This window comes from Corvus cornix, chromosome 3 (genome assembly GCF_000738735.6).
Source record: "Corvus cornix cornix isolate S_Up_H32 chromosome 3, ASM73873v5, whole genome shotgun sequence".
NCBI classification, from domain to species: domain Eukaryota; kingdom Metazoa; phylum Chordata; class Aves; order Passeriformes; family Corvidae; genus Corvus; species Corvus cornix.
The window spans coordinates 2208634-2229112 of record NC_047056.1 but is presented as its reverse complement, the minus strand read 5'-3'; the positions used below and the strand labels follow the sequence as shown (position 1 = coordinate 2229112).

The following is a 20479-nucleotide window of genomic DNA, read 5'->3' as shown; positions in this document are numbered from 1 at the left end:
TGTCATGTTTAATCAGCAATAAAGTCAGACATCTAATGCTTCACAATTTATCCCTCACCAACACTATGTCACTTCCAAGTTGAAACATGGAAAAAATTTTGACATTTGCAGGCAGCGTGGCAGAAAGGCAGCCTGCCATGTTATCAAAATAATTTATGTTCTGAAATTCCTGTGAGTCCAACATGAAAATAACATCCCCACCACTCCAGCTCTGAGTTTAGACAACTCCAGTGTTACTCGATATGACATGCTCAGGAACAGAAATCATCTTAAATTGACACCAATGGTCCCCTGAGCTGACAAACACGAGTTGCTTAAATTCTCCATGTGCTTCATTTTCTGTCCTAGAGAGCTATGTTTGAAACAGGAAAAGGGGGTCAGATCTGGGAGTAGAAGAGATTAAACTGCAGTTTTGTTTTCCTCCTTTTTGGGCTAGCCTCTAGTATCAATCTCAGCCTGCTCTAAATTATGTCCAGCTGTCTGTTGCCCCCAGGGACAATTCTAGCAGCCAGAATGAGTTGGGAGTGCAGTGACATTTTAACCACACACAGTCTCCCTTCAGCCTACCTATCCTTGGGTTTTTGAGGACAATGGGGGGTGGCAACACATCCTGCCAGGAAGAAAAAATGTGAACACTGAAGTCGTAAACACATTCGAGCTAAAGAATTTATGAAAACTGTGGGGTTTAAAGAAAGTAAAAACTGAGATGTGACAAAGAGTTCACTGAAGCAGTAGGGAATAGAGTGCAAAATTTTCAGAAGGAGCCAAAAGCGAGGAAAAAAAGCAAAATTAGGGATCAGCCTCACTAGGCTTCTTCAACTTTGGTAGGTGTTGGCCTCAGCAGTGCCAAGGGGCTCATGGTCAGCATGGAAGGAGGGGTTGTTTGACCACCTGGACATCTTCAGACATCTCAGATATGTAAATAAGTTGCCCTTCAGCTCGTTCACATACCTCACACTCCCATCAGCATTTCCAAGCATTTAAGTTCTGCTCTCCCACACCAGGCAAGTTTCCAGCTGTCTCAGCAGGGAATATCTGAACTACCAAATCATGGACTGATCTCCCACCTCCATTTAAAGGACTGACAACCATCCTTGGCAGAACGGGGCATTTCAGCAAACGTGTAACACTGGCTGAAGCCAAGGGAAGGGGGTCCCTGCTCAGTCAGCATTCAGACATCCTCCAAAAGGATGTTCCTGCTGTTTTCTGCTTTGCAGAACATCTTTCCAGAGGGAAAAAACCCAATTGAAGTCCTGTAATACAGGCAGTGTTTCCCTATGTAGTAGATTAAGACAACACTTCTTAAAATTTTTACTTAATCCAGAACCCAACAACTTAAATTCTGTTCTCTTTGCATGGCATGAATGACAATACAAATGACAATTCAAAACTCTCCAAGTGGTGTTGCCAAGTAGATAAAAGCAATTATGTTACTAGTTTGCATTCATGAGATTATTAGAAATGCTTGTACTTCTTTCTATAAGCAAGAAACAGTAAAGTTGAAAATATATGAGGGACCACGTCACAAATAGGAATCCAATTTACACCAACAGAAGTGAATAACTCAGAGCCAATCTAACACTGTGAAGCTGTATTCCTAAATAATGAAATATAGGCTTTAAAGGAATCATTTTGGAGCAGGAGGACACATGTCAAAAGATAGCATGTTAAATATGAAATAAATATGCATAAGAAAGTACATGCAAAGTGTCCTATAAAGTAGTCAACTTCAATTTTCTTTATTACACCATGTTGTTGCTTCTGTTCTTCACTTACCAGTGAGGTGTGTGGACTGTAAGTACATTTTCAGGAGTCCCACTTACCTGTAAGCACAGAAACTGCAACGAGAGAGGGAAAATCCTGTCTTCTCTCACAACTACCTAAAAAATAAAAGATAGGCAACATATGGTTGCAGCTACAAGTATTCTGAAACTACCAGCTTTGCTGATTCTAGAACAGATAAGAAAAGAAGTTATTTGATTCAGAGACAAAATTAATGAGCACTGTACAGCCATCCAAAAAAGAACTCATGCTTTATGTAAGATCAACTATAATTTACTGTTAAGAATTTAAGGGATTATATAGGAAAGCCATTCTCTAGGCCAACAGTGCCAGAGGTCTGCAGCCTAATGAGACATTTTTTCAGGAGATTTCCAGTTCTCCAGTCCCTTCAAGGTCTAAATTAAAGAGGCAAAAGTTTATTTTAAAACCAAAGACCTCATGTTGAACTACAGGAACAGAATAGAGCTGCTCTACTGTGTCACAGGCCCCCCAGAAGCAAAACTAGGGAATTAAATAAAGATCCATCTTATCCCTCCGTAGAACAAGTTCCTGGACACCTTCTCCTTACTAAAACCCACCAAAGCTTCTAAATCCCTCCAATGCCTCCTCATCCTTCCTTCTGTCCAACAACTTTCCCCCTGGGTGGGGAAATAACAGCATTTCATAGACTGAAAAGGTTTTTAGAAGTGATTGCTGAACTTAGGTGGTGTCTGAGGAACAGGCATTGCCCTGTGGAGGGTTCCTCATGGCTTTCATCTACTGCATTTATAAGGGGCACAAAAACGCATCAGTCCAGCTATTTTAAATTTCTAGGGGAAGTTTAGATTAGATATTACAGGAAAAAAAAAAAATCAAGGAAAGGGTTACAAAGCACTGAAAGGGGCTGCTCAAGGCAGTGGTGGAGTCACCACCCACGGAAGTGTTCAAAAATGCGTGGATGTGGGACTTGAGGGCAAGAATATTGGAAATAGGTTCTGTTTGCAACCAAGCAAAGCGTGAGAGATCTAAAGGCCTTTTTGTAAGTTTATTTTCTTTTAAATCTGCTTGTGTTCAGTGTTCGGCTTGCATAATGCATGTCATGGAAGGACAGGCAATTACACCACCTTGGACTGACGAAAAACCTTATTTTCCTTCCTGGAAAACCAGTTTTCCAGTCTCATTTCCACATCAGGTTACGGCTGTAACTGTGAATATGGTCGTGATGGACCTGATGATCTTAAAGGCCTTTTTTCCCAACCTTAACGATTCTCTGATTGCATGACTCACGACAGACCCCAAAACGATGGCCGTGCTGCACTTCCACGAAGATCCCAGCTAGGACACAGCCGCCGCCTGGCCGGGGCACCGAGCGGGCGTGAGGGAGCGGCTCCCGGGGCCGCGGCCGCCGCGCCCTCCCCGCTCCCCGCGCCGGGGCCGCGCTGCCCTCACGGCCCCAACATGGCGGCGGGGCCGCACCTGCCTCGCGCGCGCCCGCGGGGCCGGCAGGGGGCGCGCGCGGCGGCGGCGGGACAGGCGCCCGTTCTATTTAGCCCGGGGCCGGCACCGGGCACGCACCGACAGCGGCGGGGAACCAGCGGCCGCCGGGGCAGGGACAGCGAGCGGCTGCCGGCAGCGAGAGGAGGGGCACGGGCGGCCGCCGGCACCGCACGGCGCCGGGGGAAGGACAGCGAGCGGCCGCCGGCACCGCACCGACACCGCGGGAAAGGGAACGAGCGGCCGCCAGCCCCGCACCGGCACCGCACACGCGCCGGGGGAAAGAGAAGGAGCGGGCGCCGGCAGCGCACCGGCAGCGGGCAAGGAGAACCGGCGGCCGCCGGCAGCGCAGCGGAGGCAGCGGACAGGAGCAGCGGCCGCCGCCCGCCCGGTCCCGCAGGTAGGAGCGGGCAGCGCGGGCGGCTCCGTGCCCGCCGCCCCCGGGGCACGGCTCTGCCCGAGCGGGTCCCGGGCACAGCCCGGCAGGTGGGCGGTGTCCCCCACGCCTTACTTTAACCCAAAAGTTGCTTTTTCCACCCCAAAGCGTGCGCCGGCCGGGCAGTGCCGCTGCCCGCGCCTTGTCCGGCGCTGCTCCCGTTGAGCGCTGGGGTGTTTTAAACTCCATTGACTGGTTATTTCCGCCCCCCTTCCCAGCTGGATAAAATCCCCGGGCTGGGAAGCACGGCTAAGCCTCACCCTCTCCTTGCGGGAGCGAACGGGCAGTGCCCGGCCGCCTCTCCCAGGTAGGGGCTGGGTGGGCTCCCTGGGCAGGAGCCGGTCCCAGGGGTGCTGCAGCCTCTTCTAGCAAAGGAGACCGCTTGATTTGTTTTTCCTTTCTTTCAAGGTTCACGATGTTGACAGCTCTGTTCTTGGCTGCGCTCATTCTTATTACAGTACATTCGCAGGAAACTGAGGAAACCATAACGTACACGGTAAGGTTTAATAGACTTGGAGATAACTACCGCTTTGCGGGGATTCTTTGCTAAATGACCCTTAAGAAAAACTGAATTTCTTGCCAATGTATAGCATGTGCTACAGAGGTCGCTGAGTTCGAATGTTAATCATAAAATAAGCTGTTCCTGCGCTGAAACAGTGTTTAAAAGTTCAAGTTGACAAGATTGAGGAAAATAGGTTACAACTGCTTGTTTGGAAAAGTTTATCTATGAACTCAGTTTGAGGGACTGAACAAAATTAGGAGGTTTTAATATTTTTTAATCCATTTTCATAAAGACAGGGTCCCTAGGACCTTCATTTGAAATATATGGAGTTTGACAGATAATTAGGTCAAACATTCTTTTGTGTTTTCTTATGGATATTTCAAGCTGTTTTAAACAAAATGCAAGTACTTCCAAATTTGGGGCTCTTAATGAAGCATCTGAATCCTGGAGAGATCATGGGACTGTTCTTTTCTGAGCTGGTTTTGAGCAGTGGCTTTGTGTGGCTTGATAAAATTGTACAAGAATACTGGAAACAGGTTCTGCTTGCAACCCAGTGACGGGCTAAGAGATTTAAAGGCCTTTTTGTCAGGCTTTTTCTTTTCAATCTGCTTGTGTTCAGTGCTTGGCTTGCATAATGCATGTCATGGAAGGAGTGGCAATTACCCCGGCTTGGGCTGGGGAAAAACCCGCATTTTCACATCTGATTACAGTTGTAATCCCTGCAACTTGCTTCATATGGGTGGACCTCTGGATATGTGCACAGACATCAGCCCAATGCCACACAAGCAGAAAATTCTGCACACATGCAAAAAGTTAGAGAACCACAGCCAAAGCCCAGGATTGTGTCTTATACAAGTAATCCCACTGAAGTCAGTGGGATGGCTCAAGCGAGTAAATATTGCAGAGTTGGACCTTCTTGTAGAAGTCAGGGCTTAAAGAAGCCTCAAGTGAGCATCAGGAAGTCAGTCATAAAATACTTTAACACTGGGCTTTAGAAGCATTAGGGTTTTGAAGGCTGGGAGTACTTTTATTTAGAGGCTTCTGTTATTTACTTTTTTTTTTAAGTCCCTGTATAGAACTGGAAAGTGAAGATGTAAGTACCTTTTGAAAATCTGGACTAAACAGAGATCCCACCCTCCTCCTTTCCCACAGTTATTGTATGAGGGGGTTTTTAATTATGTAGCATTTCACATAATTCTGATTATACCAATTGAACATTTCCAGCAAGTCTACATGGCTTGGGTACCTATGCTCCATTTTCAAGGAGGTCTTAGCATTTAGGTACTTCACTGATTTATTAAACTCCAATCATGTAAAATGAAACAAAAAACCCCCAGCTTTGGGAGATTTTGGTCTTGGGATGCTACTGTTTCTCATGCACACATTGTATCCATGGAGGGCCAAATCCTTTGCTATTGTAAAAGCCTTTGGCTGCAGTAATAGATGGACTTGGCTCCTTGCAGTTAAACACACAGTACTTCTGTTGTGCCTTAACAGGAATTGGGTGATTCAGTAAATGCATGAATTAGCTGTTTTCCCCTGGGTTTGCCTTTTCATAGCTACAGTAACTTTGGTGTTGTCAACTCAGCATGCAGTCAATCCTTTAGAGAGTGTCCACTTACCCCTTGGGGATAAAAACCCTTCCAAGTGACAACTCGCCGCCACGTTTGGCAAATCATTGGTGTCACCTGCAAGAGAAGAAAATATTTTCAATCCTCCTGCTGAGTCAGTGTCCGTCAGTAACAGGTCCCTCAAAATAACTTGAGGATAGGACCTGGAACAAGCGGATCTTGGCATCAGAAGGTCAAGTTTGTCACTTGTAAGTCCCTCAGCAGCAGAAGAGTTGCAACAAGATTTAGCTTGCTTGACTGTGACTAATTACATTAGCCAACTCCATTCTCTTTTAGTATGGGGCCATTAAAGTAATAGCCCCAGCAGCCCAGGATGCACCTACACAGCACAGCCTGGTTGATTCAATGATATTTTAATATTTTTAATGTTTCTGCTGCAGTTGGTAGCACTGTGATACTTTGCAAATCAGACTCTGTAACTGTGACCTGTGATTAAAATGACTGCCCTCTGGACAATGTCATGTTTTTGGACAGACAAAGAATGAAGATGCAGAGCTGAATACTTAAAACCTTTCCTGAACTCACTGGTGTGCATTGATATGAATAGCTGCCGAGTATAGCCTTGTTTGAATTTTGCAAAGTCTTGTATAAATAAGTAGTCCTTCTGTTATAAACTCTGACCGTTTATTGTGTGTCTCACAATATAAATTGTCCTTCCTAGACTGCAGTTCCTGGAGTCATGTGACTAAAAAGCATGTGAATGAATTTCCAGCTGTCATGGGATCCTTCCCCATTGCTGGTGTGCTAATGGGAGAGAGGATGAAGTCCAGGGGCACAGAGTTGTCTTAGTCCCTCTGGCAAACAGGGTCTGGGAATGAAAAAGGTTCACCTGTTGGCAGGCAGGGAACGAGATCCAAACTCAGAAGAACTTGCTGCTTTTTCATAAGAAGATTTTCATTCTGGTCAGCTTGGTCACACCAAAGATCATCCAAGGATTCAGCCAAGGACAGAGGGTGTAACACAAGGTACAGGGACAAGGCAAGGAGAAAGCAATGCTTTTCTCACTTTGTTTCCCAGCCTGCTCACAACAAACAATATCTTGGGAACTTCCTGAGACAGAGGCTCTCTCTGTGTACCGTAGAGTCATAGAACATTCCGAGTGGGCAGGGACTCCCAAGTTTTGCTGTTCCTGCACAGCAGTGCTGTACCGATTGCCACTTTTCTAGCCTATCAAGGTATGCAAACATTGCATTTCCCTTTGTGCCACACTTTGAGTTCACTGAATACACTCAACTGTTTTTCCAAAACAAAGAATCCCAAGTAACCCAATTTATTTATTTTTTTTCTCCACAGCAATGCACAGATGGTTATGAATGGGATCCTGTTAGGCAACGGTGCAAAGGTACAGTAAATAATTTTCAAAGACAGACTTGCCACTGGTATTCTTTAAGTATTCTCACTGCACACCCCTGTTTTGGACACGGAGGTGTGTGTGCATGTCTCGTCGTGTTCTTTGTGTTAATGGCTGTTGCAGAAGGTTCGACTGTTAAAAGCATGACTTGTGTTGTTGCTAACCACAGATATTGATGAATGTGAAATAGTCCCAGATGCATGTAAAGGTGGGATGAAATGTGTTAACCACTATGGAGGATACCTCTGTCTACCCAGAACAGCGCAAATTATTGTAAATGAACGAGAAGAAGCAGCAGCTGAATCCACAAGTGGTCGAAACAGCGTCATTCGCCGGACCCCGGCCGACCCTCAGCGCGCCCCTCCCAACCCAACCCACCAAATCCAGTGTGCAGCTGGGTATGAGCAAAGTGACCACAACGTGTGCCAAGGTAAGCCAGCGCCTGCCTCGGTTCTGCTTCCGCTGCAGTCGGAGCGTGGGTGACAAGAGACCCAGGGAAATGCCAGCCTGTAGCCCTTGCGTTGATCGAAAGGGACTGTTGCTCCGTTAACACCTTTAAAGATACATAAATAAAATACAGAAATGTTATTGTTGTTGTTCAAGGTATCAGAATGTGCAGTTTGTTGCAGCCTTACAGTTGGTTCCATCTATTTTGGGCTAACAAGTCAAATTAATTCTGTTGTCTGTAGCTCCTAAAAAAAAAAAAAACAAACAACCCTGACAGCAACTCTAGTGAAGCATTTTGTGTTGTACTAAGTATGTCTAGGAAAGGAAGTGCTCTGGAAAGAGTGGGCAATGCAGCAAGGCATAAACAATTTGGAAAGACTTGCAGAACTCTGTATTTGTCAGTAAGTGAATGCTGAATGAACAAAAAATAACCACAGTATGAACTTTTGCTTAGAGCAGGCTGCAATGCAGAAGGGTCCTGCGTTTTTATCATGGATAAGGAATATTCCTCCAGCAGTAGGAACCCAACTTCTGAACAGCCTGGGTTCTTCTGATCTCCATGGAAGTAGCTCTAGGCAGACCCTGCCAGTTTACTTCCAGTCCTAGCTTGGCCACTCTTGAAAACTATGGCAATGAAGAGCTTTCATCTGAGTGTACATACACCACACACAGTGCCAAAAATTCTCAGGGCATTAGCAATGTTAATTGTATGCATTCAGGAATCAGCCTCACAAGCACTACTGTAAACTAAGACTGTTTCATTTATTATTTTATATAAATAGTTTACTCTTCTACTTGCTGAAGTAACAAATGTTTCAGCCATTGTTTTGTTTTCTTTCATAGAAATATATTCTACTACTTGCTCACAAACTTGCTTGTCAAGCACGTTAGAGGGACACCCGTGCAAAGAGAGGGCAAAACTTGACCCCGTGGTTCATCTTTTCCACTTTGTGGCCTGTAACAGTATAATCACATAAAATAGTACTTGAGGGACTATAATCAGGGCAGGCTATAATACACAGTGGTAGTTTCCTTCTCCCTGGTATTCATGTATTCAGAACATTATTTATCACTAGTAAGTAAATTCCCTGTCATTCTGGAGCACAGCAATCATCATGGAAGCTGGAGGAGTTATTTTTGTGGGCGAAGCCTCAGAGTTGCATTTCTGTCACTCTGATTCAAGAATGCTGAGTACAGAACCTACCACAGGAGGTCAGATCCCCTTAACCCTGGGTGTTCACTGAGGGTCATCAAGGGAAAATCAATGCTAAGGATGGAAGATTGGTTTTTTCCTTAGTTTAACTTGGCAAAGCAGCTGCAGAACCAGGAGCAGAGCTGCTGGGTTTGGCCTGGCACTCCCTCCTTCAGGTGATGCTGCTGGCACTACTCTTCACTGGTGAACTGCAATAAACTGCTCCAACTTTAGCACATAACAACATTTGTATTTGATAGAAAACGCAAGTTATGCTAGAAAATTTCAAAACACACCCATCCCTTTTGCTACACTGGCTTTAGGTGTATAAATTAGGGATACAGTAGGGAAGTTTGACAGCATTTAGTACCCATAGTTTGTCCTCCAAATAAAGGTGGAGTGTTAAGTTAGAGACTGACAACTGGTTGAGGTTTCTGTTTTGTTGAGGAGAAATTGGTGGTGATACATCACTATTACTTTACTCCATGCTCTGGCTTCCTGGAACTTGCAACTAAATATTTCTATTCAATTCACAAATCTTTGGTTAATTTATAACAACAACTAAGTGTTGTTACAGTACCAGAACTTTTGACCAGCAGGCACACAACCTATGGTGAAATCTTGGGCTTGACTGAATCAAGCCACTCATTTCCTCATGCCAAAATTTCAATCTAGATGTAGAAAGCATGGAAATATTAGTGTTTAAAAGTTGAAATGTATTGTATTGAATGCATTCCAGCTGGAAAAAGGGTAGTGGACAGTGTGCTTGAAAGAAAGGATGAAAGACTTTTGGAGCACTTAAAGCATACATTCAACTTCATGATCTTCATGCTTTCCACTGCTGAAAACATCTTATAAAAGATAATCTTGATCAGCAATGGTCCCGCTGCGGATTTATTTAATTATGGTTAAAAGACTCTGCTGTGATAACTGCTCGAGGCTCCTAGGGAGTGTAACTTACAGATATAGTCACACTTAAGCTTGTTTTATTGTTTAGTAAATCAAATACGAAGTCCAGCTCCTTCTAATTGTTTGCAGATGTATGACATTTTCCTTCCAGTCCAGCAGCACTAAGTATTTTATAACCAATGTGGAAGTGTGGAGACCTCTGTTTCAAACAATAACACGCTCTGAGGAGCTGAATTACTGACATCATGCTGCAGTGTGAGGGGCCTTCTGTTTTAACACAAATGTCCACTCCCTTTTTAAACATGGAATAGTGGGGGAATGACAGACCAAACACACTCCTATGGCTCCTGTGCTTGGAATAAATGCACATAAATGACACTGGTCCTGGTGGATTTCACTCCAGTGATGTGAGGATACACATTTCTATAACTATTGATGTTAGAAGTGGGGGTAGCAGACATTTCCTGGGACGTCCTTAAGATACTCTTTATGAGCAGTGGTGCCAGGAACCCCCCAAACTGAAGCAAGGATGAGGAAGGTTATTCTGGAGGAAGATCTCTGATGTGGAAAATGTTGTTCTTCAATGTAAACACTTGAACTGTACTTTAAATTCTGAGTTTATGACCTTAACTTATCCCATTCCATCCCATCCCAATCAGTTCCCACTTCACTGTCACTCCTAAATTTGGTCCCTGAGGGAGATTCCCATATGTGGCATCTGGTCGTACTTTCAGGAAGCCACTTGGATGTTCAGCCCTACCACTGTGAGGTAACACTGTAATGAGGAAGAGCAAAGAAGAGAGTAAGAAATAATTCGAAGCAAATTACTGAGTTAAACTAATGTTCCCAGACAAGTACATTAGGTTTACTAATGTTTTGCCTGATAAAAACCATAAATAGCCACACTCTGTGCTTGCATACAGGACTGAGTTGTATTTTACTTTGTTGTTAGGCTTTCTGTGATTTGAGTCTGCTCCTATTGAAGTCAAAAGAAAATCACCCAATTAATTCAATTTTGTCAAACCTGGTCTGTAAGAAAGTACTGGCTTTTCCTAGAATGTTAATGACACTTGAATAAAAAAAAAGGACCAAAAAAGGTACCAAATAACCTGTAAACTTGAGAAGGGAAAAGAACTTATTTTTCTTAATTCCTATCATGCTGGCAATACAAGCAATAAAGTAAGCAAAGTTTTTTGCTCCTCAGCTAGATTAGCTTTTGATATTTCTCCAGTCTGTCTGTAACCCTTTGTGCTGCTGCAACGTCAAGTACAGCAGGGAGACAGATTGCAATACAAGAGATCAGTGCTTATGTGGGAGAAAGACATTTCTCCAGAGTTCTGCCCAGACTTGGTGGACATTGCTTGCTTTTTTCCTCCTCTGTGGAAGGAGGAAAAAAAAAGAATTTGTTTTCTGTGCTGTGGTTGTTTTTCCCCCTGCAGAATCATTTTAGGTATCTTTACACTGGTAAGGGTTAGGGATTTTTTCATTTAAGTTTTCTGGTACTTTTTAAAGTAACTTACCATACTCCAGGTATGCTTTTAACTCAAGTTAATTAAGTGTGAAGAAGTCAAATCAGGCTAAATTTTGCATCTGTAGAGTCCTTTTTGTTGTTGTCCTGTTAAGGAGGGAGGGACAAGGGGCAGCGGTTCATGATGTCCTGCTTTCCACAGAGAAGTCACTTTATATTATATATATTTGCACATGTCAGGGATGTGCAATTGGCACATAAAGGGCACAAAAGATGTGTGAGTGCAGGTGCACGTGGCTGCCCTTGGCAGAGCCTGGCTGTACCTCTGGCAAGAGCTCTTCCCTGGCTTTTTGGCTGGGGCACCGGAGCCCCTCTGCGCTGCAGCTCCTAATGAGCTCCACTTACCGCGCTTTGATTCCCCTCCCCGAGCGGTCCTGGAACGTGCAGCCACATCCAGTCCAGCTGAAACAACCTGAAATGCACCCCAGGGGTGCCACTAATGTGCCACAACCACTAACGAGCACTCAGCCTTCAGGGCCAGACTCCAAGGAGCCTCAGAAGTGCTTGGACTGGGATTTTGGAGCCTCTGCACCAAGTTTGGATCTGTTCTTATGGGTTCAATCCATTTGCTAATACAGACATAGCCTAAAAGAGACAGCTAGAGAAGTTCCTTAGCCATGGAAATGTTTTGGAGAGCTTTTTGTAAAATATTGCACCATCCCAACTTTTCCCCCTTCCTGTAGGTAAGGAGTACTTTTTAAAATGCTTCAGGGCTATTTGTAAAAGAGCCTGAGGTGTGACAAGTTTAGTTCCAGAGTTGTTCTTCTCAGGGAAAGACTATTTACAAGGACATGCAGTGACAGGACAAAGGGGAATGGGTTTAAATTGAAAGAGAGTAGGTTAGGTTAGATGTTAGGAAAAAGTTCTTCCCTGTGAGGGTGATGAGGCCCTGGCACAGGCTGCCCAGAGGAGCTGTGGCTGCCCCATCCCTGGAACTGTTCCAGGCCAGGTTGGATGGGGCTGGGAGCAACCTGGGATAGTGGAAGGTGTCCCCTGCCCATGGCAGGGGGCAGAATGAGGTGATCCTCAAGGTCTCCTTTCAACCAAAACTATTTTATGATTCTGTAAACACCACTAGAACTGTTGAGTTTGAGGATAGGGTGAGGACAGAGGCTGTGGCAGGAAAAAGAAGGCCTGGTTATCTGGTTTGGGATGGCAGTAGCTCAAAGTGCTCCCTCAGGCCATGTGCTTGTGCAGCACTCCAGCAACTGGGGAACACTTGTTGCCAGCTGTAGCCACTCTTAGAGACCAACGTGGTTACATGTGCCATTTCAATGCTCATTACTGGGACAAGCCCCAGGAATTCTGCAGGTCTAAGAGGATCCACGGAGGGACACAAGCTGACACTTTCACGGCTCTTTGTTCATAGTTTCCAATTAATTCCTTGTACATTTGGATACATCATGCAGAGATCTTCTTTCATCAGCCCACCCCGAACCAACTGTTCAAGCTGTTAATCTGTCAAACTGCTGCATTCTACTGCAAGGAAGCATCTCTTTAGTAGCCCTGAGGGTCCAGAGGGGCGTTCACAAAAACCCATCTTGTTTTGAGGGCCTGGTTTTGGGCATTTTTGAAATCTGGCCACTCTGAATCATCTTCCCATCTGTGCTGTTTGCACAGCTGTGGGTGTCAAGTCAAGACCTTGGAGAGATATTCTCTGTTCTGTCTGACCACTTTACTGTGAACATCCATTACAAGCATAAATGCTAGCAGCTGCTTTCCGTTCCTGAGTTAGTTACTGCTTTCCCATTGTCCTGACCCCTGCAGGAATACGCTCAATGTGTTGCAGCTAAAGATTCCTCCCATTTGCTCATATCGTGCTAAGTGTCCTAGAGGCAAGCAAGCTTCCCCAAGTTGTATTTACCTTAGCTTCCTGAATGGGGATTGTGCAGGCAAGCACTGGACTTCAAGTTTAAGTAAACTCATTAGCAGTTCTCATGGCTTCTTGCAGCAGAAGAATGGGATCACACAGTAGTCACCTCGGCTGTCATCCTCGTGGGCTGCATTTGTTGATTTTGAAGCCTGTTGCCTTAGTAGCTCAGAGGAGGCTCATGTTTTGACAGACAAAACACAGCAAATGGATTCAGAAGGCACATGGCCTGAAAAAAGTCCAAACTCCAGCCATCTGTCCTCCTTCAGAATTCCTTTCTCTAAGCTGGAGGTCTTTTCCACAATGCAATCAGGAATAACACCAGATAGCAAAGGGGAATAATGTGCTTATGCCTGATCCTGACTTGGCATCCCAGAGTACTTGGCACCCCATTAAACAGCTCAGAGCACTTATTTCTCTCTTGGAGGAATTCCCTGTACCTGTTGCAGACACTCAGAGCCGAGCATCCTACAAGTCAGGAGAACCACCCAAGGAGTGAGGGCTGTCACCTGCTGCACTCGGCGCCAGCACCAGAGGGCACAAAACAGGACTTGGGGCAGCACGGGCTGGCATTTGTTCCCTGTGCCAAAACCTGCTCTCAATGGAATACATTCCACAGCACCACAGTGATACAGGCACTTGCCCCAGGAGTGCCAAGGCACCCTGGCAGCTGCTTTTAGCACCTCTCTCAGGTAATAGTGCCACTATTGCCACTGGGATGTTCTCATTGTGTTTGCTCTGGGCAGTTGTTTCCTCCCAGTCTCCTGCACTGTCACTCCTCAGTCTCATGAGAAAGGCTCTGTGTTCTTCCTTTCCCCAGGTTTTTGCTCAGGATGATTTTCTCTCAACCACCACTTTTTTCCTCCATTTTCAAACCTGTGAGGGTGGTGACTCCTCCTTCAGATTAATTAGTGTATAATGGAACTGCTCTTGCCTGTGTTTTATTTTCACTCTTGCAGTCTGTGTTACTGAGTCACCTTTGCTGGAACATTTCTACAGGATCTCAGCATTGCAGATGCATTTTTCAAAGATCCAAGATTTTTCTTGAGCATCTCCAGTGATGGGTCACAAATTTAGGAAGCTGGAAAACTAGTTCAAGAGCTGAAATTTGAAACTGTTGATTCTTTCATTTTATTCTCTTTCCAAGTGATTTCTCCCTTCCCATGCTGGCCAGGGAAGATGATAGCTGCTGTTTCTGTGTGCCAAAGCAGCCCCACGGGAAGAACAAAGCTTCCTGCAAAGGCAGCAGAGGCCTGTTTGATTCCTCCCTGCACCACCCAGGGATGCCTGTGTTCCTCTCCCTGTCCTCTGCTAGGGAATCCCATCTGCTGCCCCACAGCCAAGCACCCCAGTCTCCAGCACTGTGGGAATTCATTCAAGAGTGCTGTTTAAACTTGCTGGTTTGCCATTTTCCTAGTGTCAAAGGCAGTGGGAGTGTTACAGGACTCCTTTCTAGTAAGATAGTTTTGGTCTGGTAGAAAACCACAAGGAGAGTGTAATTTTTGAGTTCACCTACCAGGTTGCATCTTAAACATTCCACATTTTTGGTGGTGTAGTCAACTCCTCTTGTGCTGCACTTTGTCATGGCAACCCCTTTGTGCCATGTCTGTGTTAACTGGGTAAGGATTTGTACTTTTTGATCATGGGATAAATGTAAGCTGAGCCTGACCACCTCCTTTCATTAAACTTAAAATTTATTCTTTTTTTCCCCTCTCTGATGCTTTTTGAGCTACTTTTTCTGGGCTGTCACTATTTATGCATGGTCCAGAATAAGTCAAATGAAATTTAAGCATCCCTTGGGCTGAAGGGTTTTTATCAAAGGGAATTTTGCCACGTACCTGTCAAAGTTTAGATGCTTCTATCCACAAGACTGGAAGATCTGAACTGGGCTTGTAAGATCTCTGTTTTCTGTATGACAAGAACACATGGAATAGGTAATCAGACATATAAAGTTCATGAGTAAAAAGTATGAAATTCCACAAATAAATATCTGTTTCATCTGCTAAATTCTGTTTTCATAGCAGTCAGAAAGCAACAGTTTTGGAGAGAAAGGTATTTGTCATAATTCTATAGACAGCAAAATGTAACCTGAAAAAAACCATCCTAAATACACAAGAATGCTGCTTGTACCGTCTTTCATCTACCTTTTAACTTTACTAAAAATACAAGAGGGATTTGTAAATTACAGAGCTCTGAAGTATTTTAGCCCACATGTAGTTATTATAAAACACCTTTAATGCTCCTCCACATTTGTGTCTTATTTGTTAATCTGAAATCACGTTAAAGGTTGGTTCTGTTGTAAGCAGAGTAGAGAGATGTCTAATTTTTGTTAGGTATAATTATATGGTCAAACCAGTAGCATCAACGCTGAAAAAAGTGACTAAGAAAACATGTAACCACTACAGTTACACACGCTTTTATAAGCTACACTGCTAAGAAAAAGTTCTTGAGGCTCAGAAATGAGTTAGATGTTTTCTAGCAATATGTATCCCGAGCTCTTAATTAAGCATTTTTGAAATTAGATATTCAGTAGCCTCTTGTCTTTTGCTGTTACTGCATGGCTTAAATAAATAACTTTAAAGTAAAATTCTTAAATGGGATGACAAAGGATTCAGTGTGTGAAGGTCTATCTCCTGGGAAGAGATGTTTACTTTGGGAAACTCTGAATCTGGCTTTATTAACTCCTTATTTTAAAAAAATCATGCCTTTGATTGGACATATTAATTAATTAAGCCTGTTTTGATCAGCTCTGAGGAGGAGATACTGCTGAGCCTTCCTTTACAAGCTGAATTTAATCTGAAGGAAACCCCTGGTGTGGTGCATGACCCAGTGTGAGATGATTTAAGCAAATCTGACACTGCACTTGAGCATGTTCAGCCCGTGCCTGAACAGATGTTCCATGAATATTCCTGAGTACAAACAGAGCTTGTTCCAGGGTTTTTATGTGCATCTGCCTGCATGGATGGGATTCCTGTTAGCAGGTAACTGGGCCGAACGTGTGCAATCAAACCAATCCCACTAGCAGATGTCACCCAAAGACAAACTCTGACAAGGCAGATTGCTGTGCAAATCTGGGCCTTATACCAAGAGTTAAGTTTGGGCTTCAACTTCAATTAAAATTCTCCAGAGTTAAAGAAATCCAAGGGGAAAAAAAAAAAAAAACAACTAAAAAAAAGGAGGCATCTGATGGGATATAAAACCTCCATAATTCCAGAAAAGAAGTCATTTGTACAATCAGTTCCTGGATATCTGGTAGCATTATAAATTTAGAAAGAGATTCTTATCAATAGTGTAACAGCTGCCTGTTATCAAAAGTACTCAGAACTGGGAAATGCAAGGACTTTTGACAGGTAACAACGTTCTGTGTGCTTTTGAAGAGGTTGCCAATAAGGTAACATTTAATAACAGTCTTGCACAGAGCAAAGGAATCAAACATGGCAAAGCGAGCAGAAATTTAAGTATGATTTTAGCTGACTTGACCTATCTTATAAAAATACACAGGAGAAACAATCTCTTTCTTGTCTAAACTCACTCTGGGGAGAATTTTGAGTATCTGGGATACAGAGTAGGTGGGATTAAATACACTTTTAGAAGCAACAAATACTTGCCTGTAGTTTTTAAAAGCACTTTCTTCATAAATGAATTTGTTCTCAAGGGACTTCCTTATCAGGAGCCAGTTCTCCACAGAACTTTGAGATGATAAAGGTGACCTGGGTGAAACAAGGACTTGCCTGTCATGCCTGGAATGAGTTAAAAGCAGGAATATAGAAATATTTCACAGGGCAGTGAGCACAGAATCACATCAGAAATAAGCAGTGCTTTGGAGCAACCTCTGCTCTGCCCCTGTGGGCTGTGGATGACACCTGACTTCATTCCTCCCAGAAGTTGTTGGAGACTAAATCAGGAAAGAGAGCAGAATCCAAAAGTCCTTCCCATTTCCCAAGGGGAAAGAAAAAACGTGTTCTTCTCTGACATCATCCTGGCCTGTATGTACTCTGCATCCAGACCTTCCTCGGTCTTATCTGGCTTAATTTGAAGCATCAAGACAGATTTTCTTTCCCACTCTCTCCTTATGTGTTACTGGACTAGAAAATAATTTGGGGATGGTTGATATTCCAAAGATATTCCTGACAATTCCAGCACTTTTTCCCTGGAGCAGAAAGCACTGCACAAGCAGATAAAAATGATAGGCTTAACACCACTGAGCACCCCTTGGGTTTCTGGTGTTTGCAGAAGCAGAAGAACATTACAGCTTGAATTAAGCTGAGGTGGAAGAGAGCTAGAACCACACTCCTGATAGCATTTGTGCAGGAAAAGTTGGGTGCAGGAAAAAGCCACCCATTTTCCCCAGTGCAAACACTGACTGTTATTTAAACAATCCACAAACTATATTCCTAAGTTTTAATCTATTAATCAGCATGTGAAAAGGATGATTTTGGGGAGGGGGCTGGTTTTTTGTGTGTGTTCCAAGACAAAGTATTCCTCTATTAGAAACTGTGGCTCTCTGTGTCTATAAAAAGGAAAATTCCCCATTTCTAGAAAAGATATTTTTATGAAAAGGTTGCTTCATTATGTATTTAAATCAAAACATTCCCTCCGTTCTGGTTACACTCAGAGTTCAGTATCCACTGTGAGGAGAATCTCTTCCTTACTATGTATGCAGATTTATAAGGCTCCAGGCACCTTTGAAATAAATTGAAAGCACAGCCATGTAATAGAGCCAAACCCCAAAACCAGCCAAGGAGATCCACCCAGCAACACCCTCGAACACCCTCAGCTCTTCCCCTAAGCACAGCTTAAGAGCGCTGGTCTTGATCTTGTCTCCGCTTTCTCCACCCTCCTAAAAGCTTCCTGGGGGATTCCCCAGCTCCGGAGCCGTGCAGGGGCTGTTTGGGATGCAGGAATAGTTCACTTGCTTGGTCTTCTTCCCTCTCAAACAGCTCAGGAGCAGGGCAGCTGCTTGCAGAGTCTGGGACAGGGGAGATACTGAAAAACAGGAGCAGCACGAGAAAGCAGCATTGGGGATGAAGAGAGGTTTTTACAGCAGAAAAAAGTGTAGCAAAACCACACAGAAATAATCAAGGCAGGTTTGTAGCTGCTGCTTCCCACTTTGAGTCTTTATTTGTGATGCTGGAAGGTGGCATGGCTGGAGGAGCCCCCAAAAGGAAACGCTTCCCAAATCTCTGCCATGGGATAGGAGTGAGAGGAGCAGTTTAAGAACTTGATCAAACAAAGCTCACTGTTTTATACAGTGAGAGCAGAAGTTAAAAAGCAGCAACTTTTGAAAAGATTAACAAACCTAATTTATGCTTAGGGCAATCCTCAGTTCTTAAAGAATGTCAGGATGAGGTTGATTGTTGAAGGGCAGATTGGTGATATCTGTACTTTTCTGAGGTATGTCCCAGTGCCCAGTTTGAGAAAGCAGAGTCTGTTAAGTTTTCCATCTTGCTGGATTTGGTGGCTGTTACCTGTGGGTTGAGCACAAAGCCAATTCCCCAAAGCCCTGGCTAATTAGTCTGGTGGACATCAGATGTTCAGTCCCACAATGGAACCACTCCTGGCCCTATGAGCTGCAGAAGGCTGAGACTCTTTTTGGGAGAACACAAACCAGTGCAGTTTTGTTAAAAATTTAAACCATTGGGAAATTCAAACAAAAGTTTCTGTAATTCTGACAAAGTGGTGTGTAAATAATCTGATTGTTAGCTGTCGAGTGCAATTTCTATATCAAAATCAGGTATTGATATCAGAACATTGTAATCACAGGAATCATGTTCGTTACTGTGGGGCAGAGCAAGCAATACTGAAATTCAGTGACCCTGAGTACTGGCACAGCTTCCAGGGGCCCTCCAAGGCCCCATTCTCCTGGACAACATGTGCACGGAGAAGGAACTGTCCTGCTCAAAACAGCCTTGTGGGGCACACACTTCTCTCCTTTAAGGGTTGGACTCGATGATCCCTTTCAACTCAGACTGTTCTGTGATCTGTGACTTAACCAGCACATCGCACCCCACAATTGCTGTATTCAGTGGTGCATTTGGGACAAAAGCAGCAGCAGCAAGAGCAGCTTATATCATTCCTTGTATTTCATTCTTTGTTTTAGTATCTGTCATGTCCAACCCAGCCAAAAAGTGGCCTCAGCACATTCTGGCTGGTGGAGGCTGAGGGAGCCCCGGGGGCTCCATTCACATGCCTCACGTGTGACCAAGCAGGGGCGAAGGGGCCACTCCGCAGCCTGGTCCTCGGGGTGGGGTCCCACTCCTGCTACAGCCCTGAGCAGTAGGCTGGAAGCAAAGCATTAAAGGGACCAAAGGGACCGGCTGGGATTTGCACGTACTCAACGGCCATCCAGGGGGTTCAGCCAGCAAGAACAACCCTAAGCATGTAAGAACAGGAAAAACAGCAAAAAGGCAGCACAAAACAAGAAAGGGTTTCTAATTTGGCTGTAACGTTCCAAGCGGGACAGCCGTGGGAGCTGCCTGGATGGAGCCCATCCCTGCGGAACGCACCAACACACACGCACTCGGCTTTATGGCCCAGAGCTCCAGAACTGCCTCTGTCACACAAAGCCAGCTTCAAGACAGCATTACTGTCCCGTTGGGATGCACTTGGGATGGGCTGCACAGACAACAGCCCTTAAAAACTGGAATGATAATATGCAGGTTTTTCCATTCCTATCATTTGTCCTTAATTGGAAAAATTAAATGCTTATGTCCCATTGTTAACTATTCTTAGCACTAATTTCACAATTTGGCCCAGTGGTGACCAACTGGTTTCCCTACAGTTCTTCTCTTAGTTCACAGCTGGGCTGAATTTATTTAGTTTGGTGCTTAGGTTGCATTAAAAAAAGTTGTGTGACAGGCTCCATATGTTTTAATCAGAAACCTCACTGCACTCAATTCCTGCCTGAAGAATGCTACAAAAAGTCAGAGGAAAGAAAGGTAGTAGAGTTCTCATTCTGGTTTATAGCTCAGAGTATGTTTACAGCAGCCCAGAATAATTCAGGTGAGAAGGGACCTTGGGAGGTCTCCAGCCCAACATCCTGCTCAGCTCTGAAATCAGACCTGGGAGATTTATCCAGTCACTACTTGAAAAACCCCATGGATGGAGAGCACACCATTTTTCTGGGCACCTGTTCTACACCTTGACTGCCCTAATGGTGAAAAAGGTTTTCCATATACCCAGAACCCCTCCTTCCAATTCACCCTGGATTGACACAGACAAGAGAGATTTGCTAAAAATGCAGATGTGGGGGGAAAAGGGTTTGTTTTCTTGCAAATGTGTAGGTGAGGAAGTGTTTTCCATAAGGGAAGGTAACAATTCTCTGGGTTTGAATGAAAACATTTTCCTGAGGAGCAGAC

The 20479-nt window shown here is 44.3% G+C and overlaps 1 protein-coding gene and 1 long non-coding RNA gene across 3 annotated transcripts in view; one reads left to right on the top strand and one right to left on the bottom strand.

Moving 5' to 3' along the window:
• Window positions 1–3330: 3330 nt before the first annotated feature.
• Window positions 3331–20479, top strand: part of EFEMP1 (EGF containing fibulin extracellular matrix protein 1) — a 45981-nt gene continuing 28832 nt past the window's right edge. The window contains exons 1-4 of one of the 2 annotated variants that reach the window (XM_039569078.1): window positions 3331–3655; window positions 4100–4187; window positions 7118–7166; window positions 7345–7605. In XM_039569078.1, coding sequence (XP_039425012.1) covers window positions 4107–4187; window positions 7118–7166; window positions 7345–7605 — 391 coding nt within the window. In that variant the 5' untranslated portion in view covers window positions 3331–3655; window positions 4100–4106. Of the gene's footprint in view, window positions 3656–3829; window positions 3999–4099; window positions 4188–7117; window positions 7167–7344; window positions 7606–20479 lie in introns of those variants that run through there. The other variant, XM_010403003.3, reaches the window with a different exon arrangement.
• Window positions 16555–20479, bottom strand: part of LOC109145094 — a 48682-nt gene continuing 44757 nt past the window's right edge. Inside the window, exon 3 of the long non-coding RNA XR_002046289.3 lies at window positions 16555–16831. This is a non-coding gene — a long non-coding RNA (uncharacterized LOC109145094). The remainder of the gene's footprint in view (window positions 16832–20479) is intronic.